Source organism: Pipistrellus kuhlii, unplaced genomic scaffold (assembly GCF_014108245.1).
Source record: "Pipistrellus kuhlii isolate mPipKuh1 unplaced genomic scaffold, mPipKuh1.p scaffold_m20_p_22, whole genome shotgun sequence".
Lineage (NCBI taxonomy): Eukaryota > Metazoa > Chordata > Mammalia > Chiroptera > Vespertilionidae > Pipistrellus > Pipistrellus kuhlii.
In genome coordinates, this window is record NW_023425521.1 from 3,356,523 (window position 1) to 3,371,136 (window position 14,614).

A 14,614-nucleotide genomic window follows, 5' to 3' on the forward strand; every position below is an offset into this window, starting at 1 on the left:
GTATCTGCTAAATTAAAACTTCCTGCAAATGCTCTTTTTTTGGCATGAAATTCCACATTTTTAAGTGTAAAAATATCTATGATGTTAACACCTTCAGAAAATTTGACATATGAAGTTTTGAAGCTTGTTGTCAATACAACAAAATAGCATGCATATCAAATTGCATATATATCAACATATGTGTAACTCCATATTGAAAAAAGTCCGAATTATTAACTAATACACACAGTAGACTCTTTTTAGGAGTTTGAAGGGAAAGGCGAAGATGGATAAATAAACACCTACAATGCAATCTTGGGGTTTCTTTCACCAGCATATTCACAGAGACTTTGGGAACACATTCAGGGCATCCAAACAAATTGAGAAGTCAGAGACTTCTTAAAAGATGTGGCTAAACTGAGACTCCAGAAAGAGTATTAGAACAGAAAAGGAACATTGTTATTTTGAAGGAACAAAAGATGCAAAAAATATAGAAGATGAGAGTGCATATAGCCATCGTTAACCAGTAGGTGTAGAGTGGCAGATGTGCAGAAGGGAGGGGTCAGTCAAGTATGTAGCAGAGGCCAAGTCATAAGAGTTTTGTATAGTATGCTAAGGAATTTGGACTTTTATCATATAGTGGGTAGAGATTCAAAGAATCTTATAGAGCAGAGGGAGAAAAGATTTGCATTTTAGAAAAGTAACTGGTAGCAAGTAAAAGGTTATGAGTCTGGAGCCACATTAATAATCTAAGATAGGAGTGATAAGGACCTTCTTCCCCAAGGTCATGGATTTTGAGAATGCAGAAGAGTATGAATTCTAAAGATTTTTAGATGTCAAAAAGCAGTAGGAGAAAAGTAACTGGCTTTTACTTAATATCTACACCTACAAAGCCCTAATGCTCTAAAATAGGGGTGTCGAACTCAATCAGAGAAGGGGCCAAAATCTAAAATCCAGCCTAAATCGCGGGCCGAATGGTTTACTGAACAGTCATAAACTGTCATTGTGATGGAAACGCAGCAGAGTGCAGTGATGACAGCGCGGTGCGGGCCACATTGCAAGGCCTGGCGGGACGGATTTGGCCCGAGGGCCTTGTGTTTGACACATGTGCTCTAAAACATGCATGTACTTAGTGGGTTAATGTCTCTCCTATACATCTAGAGTGGTATTAACGATGTGTCTTGTTTGAGAGAACTGACACTCGTCATTTTCTATAGAGCTCGATTCTCTTGCAGAACCCCAGTTGAGAAGGCTGAATGCTTTCACAACAACTGTGCCAGGTAGGAGTGTTAGGCTTATACTTAAATGATGAAGGTCAGGCTCACAGAGGCTAAGTGATTTGCCCAGGACCAGAGGTGGAATATATCTGGCAACCCAGGCCACAAGTTTTGCTGTCCCACATTTTTCACACCTTGCTTCTTATAATCCCACGAGGGGCCCGATGCACAAAGATTCGTGCAAGAATGGGCCTTCCTTCCCCTGACTGCCGGCACTGCCTTCGCTCTGGCCCAGAGCCGCCTTTCAGCCTTCCCACGCTGCCCAGAGGCCCAGGGAACATCCCCACCCAGCTCCCCAGCCACATGGTGCCTGCGTATGCAGATTAACCTGTCATCTTTGTTGGGTTAGTTTGCATACTCACTCCTGATTGTCTGATGGGCGTGGCGAAGGTGCAGTCAATTTGCATCTTTTTCTTTTATTAATGTAGACAGGGGTATGTGTAAGCACTATTAAGTGTCACTTTTTTTTACTTCTTTCAACTACATGTTGGGGGCATATTTGGTAATTAATAAATGGGAAAGGACCAGTGACTCAGTTAGAAACTGTTTTGAAATCACTATAATATATATATATGTATGTGTATATGTATATATGTGTGTGTGTGTGTGTTTTCATTTGCTCTTATCATCAGAATAGAAAGAAAAAATCAAAAACAAAACCAAAGAAAATCCAGCAAGAAGAGGAAGAGGAGGAGGAAGGGTCCAGTGGTGAAAGAGAAGCAGCCCCAGTTACCGGCGTGGGCAGAGCGAACGTGCATGAAGGGAACACCCAGTCTCCCTCCTCCTCGGCTGTCCAGAGTTCGCGATTAGATGGAAGCGGAGCGGCAGGAAAAGGTGGAGTCTCCTCACCCTTCAGTTCTTCCAGCTGGAAAAGGATCAGCAGTAGTGAGTCAGACTATTCTGATGCTGAAGGAGGCGTGCAGAGTAAGATGAGGTAGTAGTATTTTGTTATATTTTTATATTCCAATTTGCATGTAAGTTTTTTTAACTTTTCTTAAAACACTGACTGCTGCATGTGATTCAACTTAAATATTCTAATTTATGTGGGACTTTGCATTTCTCTGCACTTTGCCTATTCTCTCGATTTGCCTTTTGCATGAGGTGTCTCTGCCTGGAACATTCTTTCTTTCACTTTTTTGTTTTACTTTTTGTCTTTTTGTCTTGTTAACCATTACTCACAGTCATGTCCTCTGAGAAGCTTTTTCTGAGCTTCCCCGCCCCCATTCTGGCTTAGGTACCTCTGCTATATGACCTTTTTACTTATCTGTACCTTAGTGCCAACATAATGTGTTGTAGTTATCTCTTCAGCTCTATCTGTGCCATTAATAAGCCGCCTGTCAGTGGTTTATGTCTGCCAACCTCAGCACAATGTCTGGCACAGCCTCGAGGATACTCAGGACAGGTTCATTGGATGAATGGATTCTCTTCAGTTTCCTAACATCAAAATGCTGCCCTTTTGCTCTCTATCTAGTTGTGTGTTTTTTAATTGTCGATTTTATCAATACATTATATAAACAAATTGCTTTAACATGTTTTCATTGTATTTTGAAAAATACTTTTTTGATATCGTATTAGCATCGTTAGGACTTAGAATGTTGAATTTCTCAATGTATCATTTGAGTTGGCTGAAATATATTTTATTTCATGCTTATACTTTTAAGAATATTAAAAGGCTTTTTTTTTTTTCCTTTTTTCTCTTGGTTATTCAAGGTCTTACCAAGCCAAAGTTCGCCAAGGAGCATTAGCTTGTTTTCTTTCTACTATAAAATCAATAGAAAAGAAAGTCCTCTATGGCTACTGGTCAGCCTTTGTCTCTGACACCCCTGAGCTTGGAAGCCCACAGTCTGTCTCCTTGATGACTCTTACATTGAAAGATCCTTCCCCAAAGGTAAGAGCTTTTAGGTTCTCAGTGTTATGGTAGGAAGGAAAACTTTACAAGTCTCTGTTGTTTGCCCAGCTCATGGCTACTTTTAGGACCTGGTAGCTAACCCCATTGCTTTTATTCCAATTAAAATGATCCTAAACATTTTGAAAATGAAAACTGTATATAGGAGGAAGGGGATCTGGCTAACTGATGTGAATCATCCTGAAATTTCAGACGCGTGCCTGCGCTCTGCAGGCGTTGTCTGCCATCTTGGAAGGCTCAAAGCAGTTTCTCTCTGTGGCTGAAGATACCAGCGACCACAGGAGGGCTTTTACGCCCTTCTCTGTCATGATCGCTTCCAGCATCAGAGAGCTGCACAGGTGTCTTTTGTTGGCGTTGGTGGCCGAGTCATCCTCACAGACCCTCACTCAGATCATTAAGGTACATGTGCCAACTTATCTGTTCCAATTTTGTATAATGTTTTGCAATGCTTAAAAGTAACTTGACTTAAGAATATAACTAAGGGGTCATTTTATTTGAAGATATCCTATTTGTACCTATTTGTTTGATATTACCTACCACCCCTGTACGTCCAAATAAAGGATTTACTAAAAAAAGCAACCACTCATTTATTTTTAGTTTTAAGTTGTACCAATGAGAAAACAAGTGCTATCTCTCCCCTCCCCCCCCCCAAGACAGAAAAGAAAATGAGTGATTTTCAAATAAATGTGAAGACTTCTTTTTAAATTAAATGCTGTAAAATTTTGCTTTAATGTTATGGCTCAATCAGGTCTGTTGAGCAGTTATTCTTGTGCTTTGCAGTGCCTTGCAAATTTAGTATCAAATTCGCCTTATAACCGTCTGAAGCTCAGCCTGCTGACCAAAGTCTGGAACCAAATAAAGCCTTACGTCCGCCACAAAGGTTGGTAGTAGTTTAAAATTATTTGCTTCTTCATATCAGTCAGATCTACATTATTAGTTTAAAAATATTCACAGCAATTGTATAGCTGTAAGATATCGCCACTTACACCCCCCAAGTTTTTAGGAGAACCCAATGGCTAGAACTCCACTTTTGACCTCTGCAGTACCACTGATGGAAGTGAGCTGGAAAACTGATTGTGAAGTTGAATGCCTCTTTGCTAATGCAGTGCAGTAATCAGGGATCCCTTTAGACTGAGCCAAGCGCATTTTATTACATAAAATGTAATAGTTTATACCCCTTAGTCATAAGTAGAGGATGGGTGGACAGACATCATCTTTTTAAAAAGAAAAACTGGAATATAAAACCTAACTTCTTGCTGGGACCGGTTTGGCTCAATGGATAGAGCGTCGGCTTGGGACTGAAGGGTCCCGGGTTCGATTCCGGTCAAGGGCATGTACCTTGGTTGCGGGCATATCCCCAGTAGGGGGTGTGCAAGAGGCAGCTGATCGATGACTCTCTCTCATCGATGTTTCTAACTATCTCTCTCCCTTCCTCTCTGTATAAAATCAATAAAATATATTTAAAAAAACAAACAAACAAACAAAAAAAAACCTAACTTCTTTAACTTTATTTCCTCTGAAGATCAGTTAAAATTCCAGAACCTCAAATCCCCAGTAACTGCAGTCTTATTTCTTGGCATTTCCTGACTTCTTCCACATATAATGTGCAGGGGGAGGCAAAACTAGGGTTACAGTTGTGAGTACGTGAAACATCTTGTATTATTTATTAATTATTGTAGTATTTTCCATATGAACAACTGTAAATTATGTTTACAGTACATATACTTGTGTATGTACTGTAAACACTTGCCTTTAAAACATTTGTTTTTCTTTTGTTTGCAAGCTTTATGATCTGACCACATTCTGAAAAGTTGAGTTTTGTATTCAAAATTACAGAACATGATGGAAGTGTGGATTTTTTGTGACAGTTTTCCACCTAAGAAATTTATATTTTGATTCCATATTCATATTCCATAATATTATCTACTATCTTATCCACATTTAAATTTCCCCATGTGTTCCCAAAAGTCTTTTATAGCTTTACAAAAAAAAAAAAAAAAAAGAAAGAAAAACAGCTCAGTGCTCGCTTTGGCAGCACACATACTAAAATTGGAATGATACAGAGGTTACCATGGCCCCTGTGCAAATATGACATGCAAATTTGTAAAAAAAAAAAAAAAAAACACCACCTATGTTCATTCAAGGTTTATGTATTACATTTAGTTTTCATGTCACTTTAGCCTTTTTAAATCTAGAATAGCCCCCAACCCTTTTTTTTTTTTTCTTTAGTGATACTGAGTTTAGGAAAAGTCCAAGCCAATGGACTATCGAATATCTCACGTTCTCAGTTTATTTGATAGTTTCTTCATAGCGTTAACTTTCATTTCTGTCCCCTGTATTTCCTATAAGCTAGTAAATAGGTCTGGTTCAGTTAGCTCCAGATTAAACAAGGAGACCATAATTCTTAGTTGCTTGCAGGGATAACTATGGTCCTTCTAACAGCTGTTCCCATGGTGATGGATTCTTACTGTTACCTCTGACAGATGTTAACGTTCGTGTGTCAAGTCTCACGCTCTTGGGAGCCATAGTGTCCACTCACGCACCTTTACCCGAAGTTCAGCTGCTTCTGCAGCAGCCCTGTTCCTCCGGCCTCAGCAATAGCGACTCAGCCACTCCTCACCTCAGCCCCCCTGACAGGTGGAAGAAAGCCCCCTCGGGACGCTTTCTGGAAGAAGCATCCGTCAGCTCTCCGCCGGGGTCGTCAGAGCCCTGCTGGCTCGTTCGGCTTTGCATTTCCACTGCTGTGCTGCCCAGGGAGGACTCCTGTTCGGGCAGCGATGCTGGCTGCGCGGCCGGAAGCACCTACATGCCGTCCCCCATGCGGCTGGAGGCCTTACAGGTAGGAGGCGTCATTTCCTCGTCTCAGAAGCGGAAGTTAATTCTTCTTCCTTCAGAGGGTGTGGGGAGGAGTGAGTGAAAATATGTAAAGCTGAGCCACATGTCCACTGTGTCAGTGGGAGCTGTAGTGTAGATGTGGGTGCCTTGTTTATTGTTGCTTGTTGGTTAAGGTTGTTGTGGCTTTCGTTGTAAAATGTCAGGTTCATTCATTTTCATTGCAGGCCATTTTAGTCACCTCAGGTATTATATGACAGATAGATGTATATAGTAATTCTGAAAGAAATTATGTAATCTTTTTTAAAAATATTTTTTTATTGATTTCAAAGAGGAAGGGAGAGGGAGAGATGGAAACATCATAATGAGAGAGAATCATTGACGGGCTGCCTCCTACACACCCCCTACTGGGGATCAAGCCCACAACCTGGGCATGTGCCCTTGACTGGAATCTAACCTGGGACCCTTCAGTCCACAGGCTGACACTCTATCCACTGAGCCAAATTGGTTGAGTAGTTAATCTTTGATCTTCTATCTGCTTAGAGGCAACAAAATACAATTGCTCCCTGAAAGGAAGAAAACAACTCTAGATTAAAGTATTTGCTTTTTCTGTACTCAAGTATGATCTAAGACAGGTTTGGTCCTGGGGTCTTTATCTGCTTAATATCAAACATGTTCATTAATCTCTTTAACCTTTAACTTTTTTAGCCTTAGTTTCTTCAGCTGAAATGTTAAATTAAGACCTACCTCAAAAAGTTATACCCAGGCTTACTTAAATGCAATGATATTGATAACCTTAATGAAACATATTTTGTAAATTATAAAGCACTATAAAATTATAAGATGTAGTTCATTGATTTTAGCCATAAAATAAAGATTATGGTTGTTCTGCATTTCATTCAACATCATATTTCAACACTTTGTTAAGTGTGAGTGGCTTCTGAAATATTGAAATACTTTTCTAATTGAAACCGGTTTGGCACAGTGGATAGAGCGTCGGTCTGCAGACTGAAAGGTCCCAGGTTCGATTCTGGTCAAGGGCATGTACATCGGTTGCGGGCACATTCCCAGTACAGGGTGTGCAAGAGGCAGCTGATCGATGTTTCTCATCGACGTTTCTAGTTCTCTATCTCCCTTCCTCTCTGTAAAAAATCAATAAAATATATTAAAAAAAGAAGAAAAAAAATAATTTTCTGGATATTGCAGCCCTGCGTTCAGGGTTGGAGCTCATGCTCTGTTCTCTCTGCAGGTGTTGGCTCATCTGTCAAAGGGCTACTTCTCAGTGGCTCAGGGCTACTTGATGGAGCTTGGAGAGGTGATTTGCAAGTGCATGGGGGAAGCAGATCCTTCTATCCAGCTTCATGGAGCAAAGGTGATTTTCAATTGAAGCCACACGCTCTTTTTCTTCTTTTCCTTTTACATTTGTCCTTCTGTTGCATGTTCATCAGAGGTTTCTTCAAGAGGTTTCTGGTAGGAAAGTCATCCATCCCTCTATTTTCAGCTCACTGTATAAACCCAAAGAATTGATTTGGGAAGAAATTAACAATACAGTATATAGTTGGTGATTTGGCTTTGGAAAGAATGCCTCTGACCTAGAAGTTACATAGAAAAGAAAGAAAATCAGTTGGAAATTATTTTTCCCCTTGATTTGAGGTAATCTTCACATGGAAGTAATCTTTTACCTCCACAGTTCTAATATTTTGCTTTGATAACCTATTTCTTTTATCTTCATAGCTGCTGGAAGAACTGGGTACAGGCTTAATACAACAATACAAACCAGATTCCACCCTAGTGCCTGAACAGAGAGTGCCCGTCACCATGGTAAGTAGATGTCAATTCATAGATTCCTCTTCTCTTAGTGCTTCAGTCAGTTTATTTTTTAGGTTCAATTATAAAGTGGAATGGGTGTTTCTTCTGATGTCAAAACTTATGGCTTATTATCTAGGATAATGAGATAGTAGGATAAATGGGTTTTATTTGCATTTCAGTTTACTTGCAGTCAGGATGTGGTAAGATTATGTGTAACCAATTATTTGCTATGCAAAAACCAATTATTTATTTTGCACAAAATCTGGTTTGGTTACTTAGCTTACCCAAGAGGCAGACTAGAAGGGTGAGGAGAGCCTAGAATTTAGACTCAGAAGGCAAGAGATCAAATCTAGGGAGCACCAGCTAATTATGTGCTTGTGAATATATCAATAGTTTCTTCATTTTAAAGAGGAACAAGAATCCTTAACTCAAGGGCTGTTGGAAGAGTGAATGAGAGGTAAAGGTGCTGACAAACAGTGGTGCCCAATGAATGCCAGTCCCCCCCTGCCCCAGTCCCCTTCCTGACTCAGTGAAATTCGTGAGATCTTAGGTGTGTCTGTTGCCCCCACTCTGTGCCAGTTCTTCTTTGGAGAAGGAACATGTGACCTCACACAAAAAGGCTCCTACTTAGTGCCAAAAGCAAAATCAATGCAACAGTTTTCTCCCTCTGCCCTCCTCATCCCCTTTATCCTTTTTCCTTCACAGTTTCCATCATCCTTGCAGGGAATTAAGAATATCTAGCCCTAGTCCCTTCCTTAGTCTGCCGCTAAAGCTGAAATTTGCAGGGAGATGAGTGGAGTTTTGCTATCAGGGGAGACCTGGCTTAGAATCTAAACTTCTCCCCTTGTTTGTCAAGTGACTGGGCAAGGCTCTTAAGCTGTTCACATTCAAGTATTATTTCATCTTTAAAAATGGGATATACTACCCTAACTGGTTTGGCTCAGTGGATAGAGCATCGGCCTGTGGACTGAATGGTTCGATTCCGGTCAAGGGCATGTACCTTGGTTGCAGGCACAGTCCCCAGTGGGAGGTGTGCAGGATTCTCTATCCACTAAGCCAAACTGACTAGAGCCACAGTATCATTTTCTTACCTCACAAACTCTGCCAGGTAGATGTCTGCCCTGCTTTACTGACGAGGAACCAGAGTGTAGGCTTAGTGACTTGCCCAGGTTGCAGAGACAGGAAGCCATGGCTGAAGGACTTAGCCCAGCTCCACCTCTGGCTCATGGCCCAGAGACCACTCCGGGACCCTGATCTCTGTGCCCCTGAGGAATCTGGTTGAAAGAACTCTACCTGGGTGTCAGTGACCTGGATTTTAGTCCAGCTCTGCTGCCCACTAGCAAGGTACATTATTTCTTTGTGCCTAAGTTCCCTTGTGCCAATATGGAGATAATGACATATACTCCATTTAGTTGTATAAATGAGGATTAAAATGAGCTGATATATGTAAAGCACTTAGAACAGTGCCTGGCACGTCATAACTCTGAAGAACATAACGCTACTGTTACTGTCACCATCATCTTCACCCTCCTCCTCCTTATTATCTCTGTGCTGCTTAACTCTAGCACACTGAAGTTTCCCAGTTATTAAAGTTGAAAGATTTAATTCGCTGTTTTTTAAAGTCCTAATGAAAGCATTTATGTCCAGCTACCACGGAAGGAAAACTGTGTCAGTACTACGGTCGCTGGTGGAGGTCTTGGTGGCGAGCTGGTCCCACTGTTGCGCTTGGGCCGCGGTTCTGACTGTGCCTGTTCCAGGTGGTGCTCTTCTGGACGATGATGCTGAGCGGCCCTTTGCCCCGGGCCTTGCAGAATGCAGAGCACCCGACCCTGCAGGCGAGCGCCTGCGACGCCCTGTCCTCCATCCTGCCGGAAGCCTTCAGCAGCCTGCGGGTAAGTCCTCCAGTGGCGTCACGGCTCCAGTTTGATTTGGATTCTTCCTCATTTTGGAGCAGTTTTCCACGTTATCTCTGAGGAAACGTGCTTATTCTGTTTGAGTGTGGGGTGAGGGCCTTGGGAACACGTAAAACCTTAACGTCTCGGGAAAGCTCTTCCTCCCCGAGCTTAGAAGGCAGGGGTCGAAGTCGTGTGGTAGAGGCTTTCAGGCAGAGATTTCAGAACCATTTCAAATCCAAAAGTTAGAAAGACCTGGGTTTAAATTCCGGCTCTTCCATTTTCTGGCTCTTTGATTATCTTAACTTCCCTAACACTGCCTTTATCATCTATTCCTAAAATGGAATTATAACAAGAAGTATGTGAAAATACTTAGCTGATGTCCTACCCATATGGTATTCAAACCATTCCTTTCCTTTAGTTCTCAATGGCATTTGCATATGTTTTCACTAATATTAATTAGCTTTTTAAAAAATATATATTTTTTTTATTGATTTCAGAAGGAAGGGAGAGGGAGAGATGGGAACATCAATGCTGAGAGAGAATCATTGATCGGCTGCCTCCTGCGTGGCCCTCACTGGTGATAGAGCCCACAACCCAAACATGTGCCCTTGACCAGAATCGAACTCAGGACTCTGAAATCCACAGGCCAACGCTCTGTCCGCCGAGCCAAACTGGCTAGGGCTAAATTCGCTTTATAAAGAAGGCAGCTTTAGTGAAGTAGGAGGATTAAAATGGCCTAATTCACACAGTTGTGGTTAAATGAGCACAGATGCTGTGTGTGCCCCGCACACAGCCGGTGCTCAGATAACGACTGGATCTGAAGTCAACCTTTGCTCTCAGCCAAGGTAGCCTCAAGGCCTCAGTGTTTAACTCCTGAATGTAAACTCAAACATAGACACGACATATCACAGTCACTTGTCAAAGACCCACTCATGGTTATTTCACTCTCGCTTTTCCTTCGCCAACCTTTCTCCCCGCAGAGTGACTGGCAGATCCTGTGCATCACGGTGCTGCTTGGGCTGAACGACAGCAAGAACCGTTTAGTGAAAGCGGCAGCCGCGCGGGCCCTCGGGGTCTACGTGCTCTTCCCCTGTCTCAGACAGGTCAGCGGGAGGCTGGACAGCCCTGCGGTGCCTCTGTTAGAGTCCATACCAGTCCTTTCCTGTGGGTGGATGAGAGCTCTTAAGTTGGATAGTAAAGGAGATTAAACTGCTTTGTAATCTGGTTTCCTTAATCGCTACTGAAATTTGGTAATGCCTATAGTTCATTTACTTTTAATTACTTAGCACACTGTCCAGGATTCTGGATGCCCAGTAAATGTCTAATGAATAACTGAAAAACAAATGAGATGAGGCATTACAACTGATAGTAATATTTACAACTGATAGTGATAGTAATAATTTAGAAGGCTGGTGGAGTTTTTACTAAGAAGGAAATAAATTTCTCTCACTTGTGACATCTCACTAAGTAAATAGGATGTGTTTTGGAAATGTATTCATTGTCAACATCATTCTTCAAGGTGGACATCTATCCAGGCACAGAATTCATAGTAACTCTCACAGGCCAGGGAATAAGATATCTGTGCTTAGGCTTCTCAGGTGTGGGAGACCTTCCCCAGGAATTTTAATGAGCGTCCCCATTGTAATATATACAAAGAACAGTAAATGGATAGAAATTTGTGGTAAATGTTTATTACTTTATTTGAAAATAAAATGAGAATTTCCAAGGTAGCAGTGTGAACTTCTAAAGTAACTATATCATTTTGTTTTGTTTATCGTATAGGATGTCATATTTGTTGCAGACACAGCAAATGCAATATTGATGTCACTTCAAGACAAGTCTCTGAATGTTCGGGCCAAAGCAGCCTGGTCCCTGGGCAACCTGACAGACACTCTGATTGTCAACATGTAGGTGACTCAGCTCATTTCCCCTGGGTAACATCTGAGGCTGAGGTCTCTACTATAAAAAAATTAGCCACAATTTCCCCATATTATATAGTCAGTCTTACTGGCTTGTTTGTTTTATATTCCTTGAAGTAATGAGATTAGTAAGCTTAATATCTCTATATATAAAAGCCTAAACAACCATTGGACCATTCAACTGGTAGCTATGATGCACACTGACCACCAGGGGGCAGATGCTCAACGCATAGGCGTGGAAACATGGAACAAACTGATGAATCTCAGAGGGAAAGGGGGAAAGGAAGGGGGCAGGGAAGAGGATGGGAAGAGATTAATCAAAGATCTTAAATGCATACTAGAAGCCCAGTGCATGGATTTGTGCACCAGTGTGGTCCCTCAGCCTGGCCTGTGGGGATCAGGCTAAAACCCACTGTCCGACATCCCCTGAGGGGTTCTGGATTGTGAAAGGATGAGAGACCCCACCAGTGCACAAATCCATGCACCAGGCCTCTAGTATATGTATAAAAATACTATATGCTGATAAGAAATATATCCAACAGGCCAAAACCGGTTTGGCTCAGTGGTAGAGTGTCAGTCTACGGACTGAAAGGTCTCAGATTCGATTCCGGTCAAGGGCATGTGCATTGGTTGCGGGCACATCCCCGGTAGGGGGTGTGCAAGAGGCAGCTGGTTGATGTTTCTCTGTCATTAACGTTTCTAGCTCTCTATCTCTCTCCCTTCCTCTCTGTGAAAAATCAATAAAATATATTAAAAAAAAAAAAAAGAAATATATTCAACATTATAGGAAATGTGGAAACACAAAAGTGGAAATATAAAACCTTTGTAATGGTTGCCCTACTTTGTAAACATCACATTTGCGTGTTTTTTAAGTAATAAAATCACAGGTTAAAAATATCAAACTTTACAAAGGGATAGCCTTCTTCTGCCTTAATCTCCTAGTTCCCCTCCCCAGAGGCAAATCGCTACTCATGCAATCACATACGCATTTAAAGTGTCCTGCTTTTTGTCATTTAACTTGAACACAAGTAAGCATTCTCCTGACTTCTGCTGATTTTTTATAGATCATTACTTATTATTGATCGTACAATGATTATTTAACCATTTCCCTATTTTGGACATTTACCTTGTGTTAGGCTTTTGCATGAAATCTCCATTTAAGTTACTTCTATTAGTTACATTCCTAAATGTGGACCTTCTAGGTCAAAAGGTATAAACTATAAGTTCTCAGTATAAACTGGACAGATTTGTTAAGCTGTTTTCCAAGTTTTTATAGTTATACTAAGTGAACATATGTCAGTGTGTCTACCTCTCAATGGGTTTTACCTTTTAACATGTTTGCCTGCTTTGGGAGGAGCAGGGAAACACCAGACCCCAGTTTCCAGGAAGAGTTCTCTGGCCTCCTGCTCTTGAAGATGTTGCGGTCAGCTATAGAAGCCTCCAAGGATAAAGACAAGGTAGGCCCACAACAAAGCTTAGTGTTTGTCAGGTGGATACTTAGTGTGTTACAGCTTCATTCCATCAGATAGATCCCGTTTAAAGGGGAGTGTGTGTGTGTTCGGGGTATAAAGTGGCCCACTCCATACTTGTACAGTTTGTTTCTTATCTCCCATCTCACAAAAAGCATCATTGGCAAACAAAAAAAACAAAAAGCATCAGTGCCATTTGTAATGCTACTCCATGATACGTCCATGTTTTAATCTAAGTCCAGTTTTTTCAAGAAATCTTTTTTTTTTAAATATATTTTATTGATATTTTACAGAAAAGAAGGGAGAGAGATAGAGAGCTAGAAACGTCGATGAGTGAGAAACATCGACCAGCTGCCTCTTGCACACCCCCTACTGGGGATGTGCCCGCAACCAATGTACATGCCCTTGGCCGGAATTGAACCCGGGACCCTTCAGTCCACAGACCAACGCTCTACCACTGAGCCAAACCGGTTTCGGCTCAAGAAATCTTTAAGTAGAATGGACAAGTCAGAAAGGTGAGCAGCCTTGGTTTTTAATATCCGCTGTTACTCCAACGAGTTTAAAAAGCATAATCCTGGGCGTTAGGATCAGGCAGACAAGGTTCAAATCCTGGCTTGCCCTTCAGTGGCGGGGCAGCCTTTGGTGCATTATTTAACTTCTGTGAAGGTTAGTCTCCTCATTTCCAACATGGAAGTTGTTACTTATACCTCATTGGACTCTGAGATATCTAATCTTCAACCACCTAGCACAGTACCTGGCCCATATCAAGTACTTAATTTAGTACAGTGGTTCTGAAAACCTGGGAAGCCCTACCTCAGACTTACTCAATCCGAATTTCTGGTGTCAGGGTCTGGGAATTGGTTTTAAAAAAGAAAGCTCCGAAGATGATTCTATAATATTATGCTACGAAGAAAAAGCTATTTTTCTCTACTGGAAAAGTACGGAAACCCAGCTTCCCCCCAGCCCAGCTCTGCTGCAAACCAGCAGTGTCCTCTTGCCGCAGGGCTCGCCCTGTCATCTCTAACTCGAGGGAGATGGATGGATATCTCTGAAGTCTAGTCTAACTAAAAAATGTCAGGGTGAGGAGCCTCTGTAGAACCTCACCTTTCTGATGGCTCAGAGTGTGAGCCATGCAAGGCCTGGCAGAATTTTGAGAACTCTCACCTTATGGGCTGCGTTTTTCATTCGCTCTCTTGCTTCAAGATATCTAGGGCCTCCTGTGTTTTTTAAAGCTGAAATTATGCCGAAACCGGTTTGGCTCAGATAGAGTGTCGGCCTGTGAACTGAAGGGTCCCAGGTTCGATTCCAGTTGAGGGCATGTACCTTGGTTGCAGGCACATCCCCAGTGAGGGATTTGCAGGAGGCAGCTGGTCGATGTTTCTCTCTCATCGATGTTTCTAGTTCTCTATCCTTCTCCCTTCCGCTCTGTAAAAAATTAATAAAATATATATTAAAAAAGAAAAAACTTTAAAGCTGAAATTATACTTTCTGCAATACTGTTTCTTTGGCAAACCTGGTTCCTAATGCT

The 14,614-nt window shown here is 41.7% G+C and overlaps 1 protein-coding gene and 1 non-coding gene across 5 annotated transcripts in view; both read left to right on the forward strand.

Moving 5' to 3' along the window:
- Positions 1–14,614, forward strand: part of HEATR6 (HEAT repeat containing 6) — a 28,972-nt gene that overhangs the window by 12,039 nt on the left and 2,319 nt on the right. For 2 of the 4 annotated variants that reach the window (XM_036450930.2, XM_045586165.1), the window contains exons 8-18: positions 1,889–2,190; positions 2,967–3,144; positions 3,355–3,561; positions 3,943–4,042; positions 5,646–6,001; positions 7,244–7,366; positions 7,729–7,815; positions 9,561–9,695; positions 10,679–10,801; positions 11,481–11,605; positions 12,978–13,074. In XM_036450930.2, the coding sequence (XP_036306823.1) occupies positions 1,889–2,190; positions 2,967–3,144; positions 3,355–3,561; positions 3,943–4,042; positions 5,646–6,001; positions 7,244–7,366; positions 7,729–7,815; positions 9,561–9,695; positions 10,679–10,801; positions 11,481–11,605; positions 12,978–13,074 (1,833 nt within the window). Of the gene's footprint in view, positions 1–690; positions 694–1,888; positions 2,191–2,966; positions 3,145–3,354; positions 3,562–3,942; positions 4,043–5,645; positions 6,002–7,243; positions 7,367–7,728; positions 7,816–9,560; positions 9,696–10,678; positions 10,802–11,480; positions 11,606–12,977; positions 13,075–14,614 lie in introns of all 4 variants that reach the window. The other 2 variants (XM_036450927.2, XM_045586166.1) reach the window with 2 other exon arrangements.
- Positions 5,182–5,285, forward strand: LOC118726690. Its single transcript, XR_004990371.1, has one exon. It is a non-coding gene; the product is annotated as a U6 spliceosomal RNA (small nuclear RNA).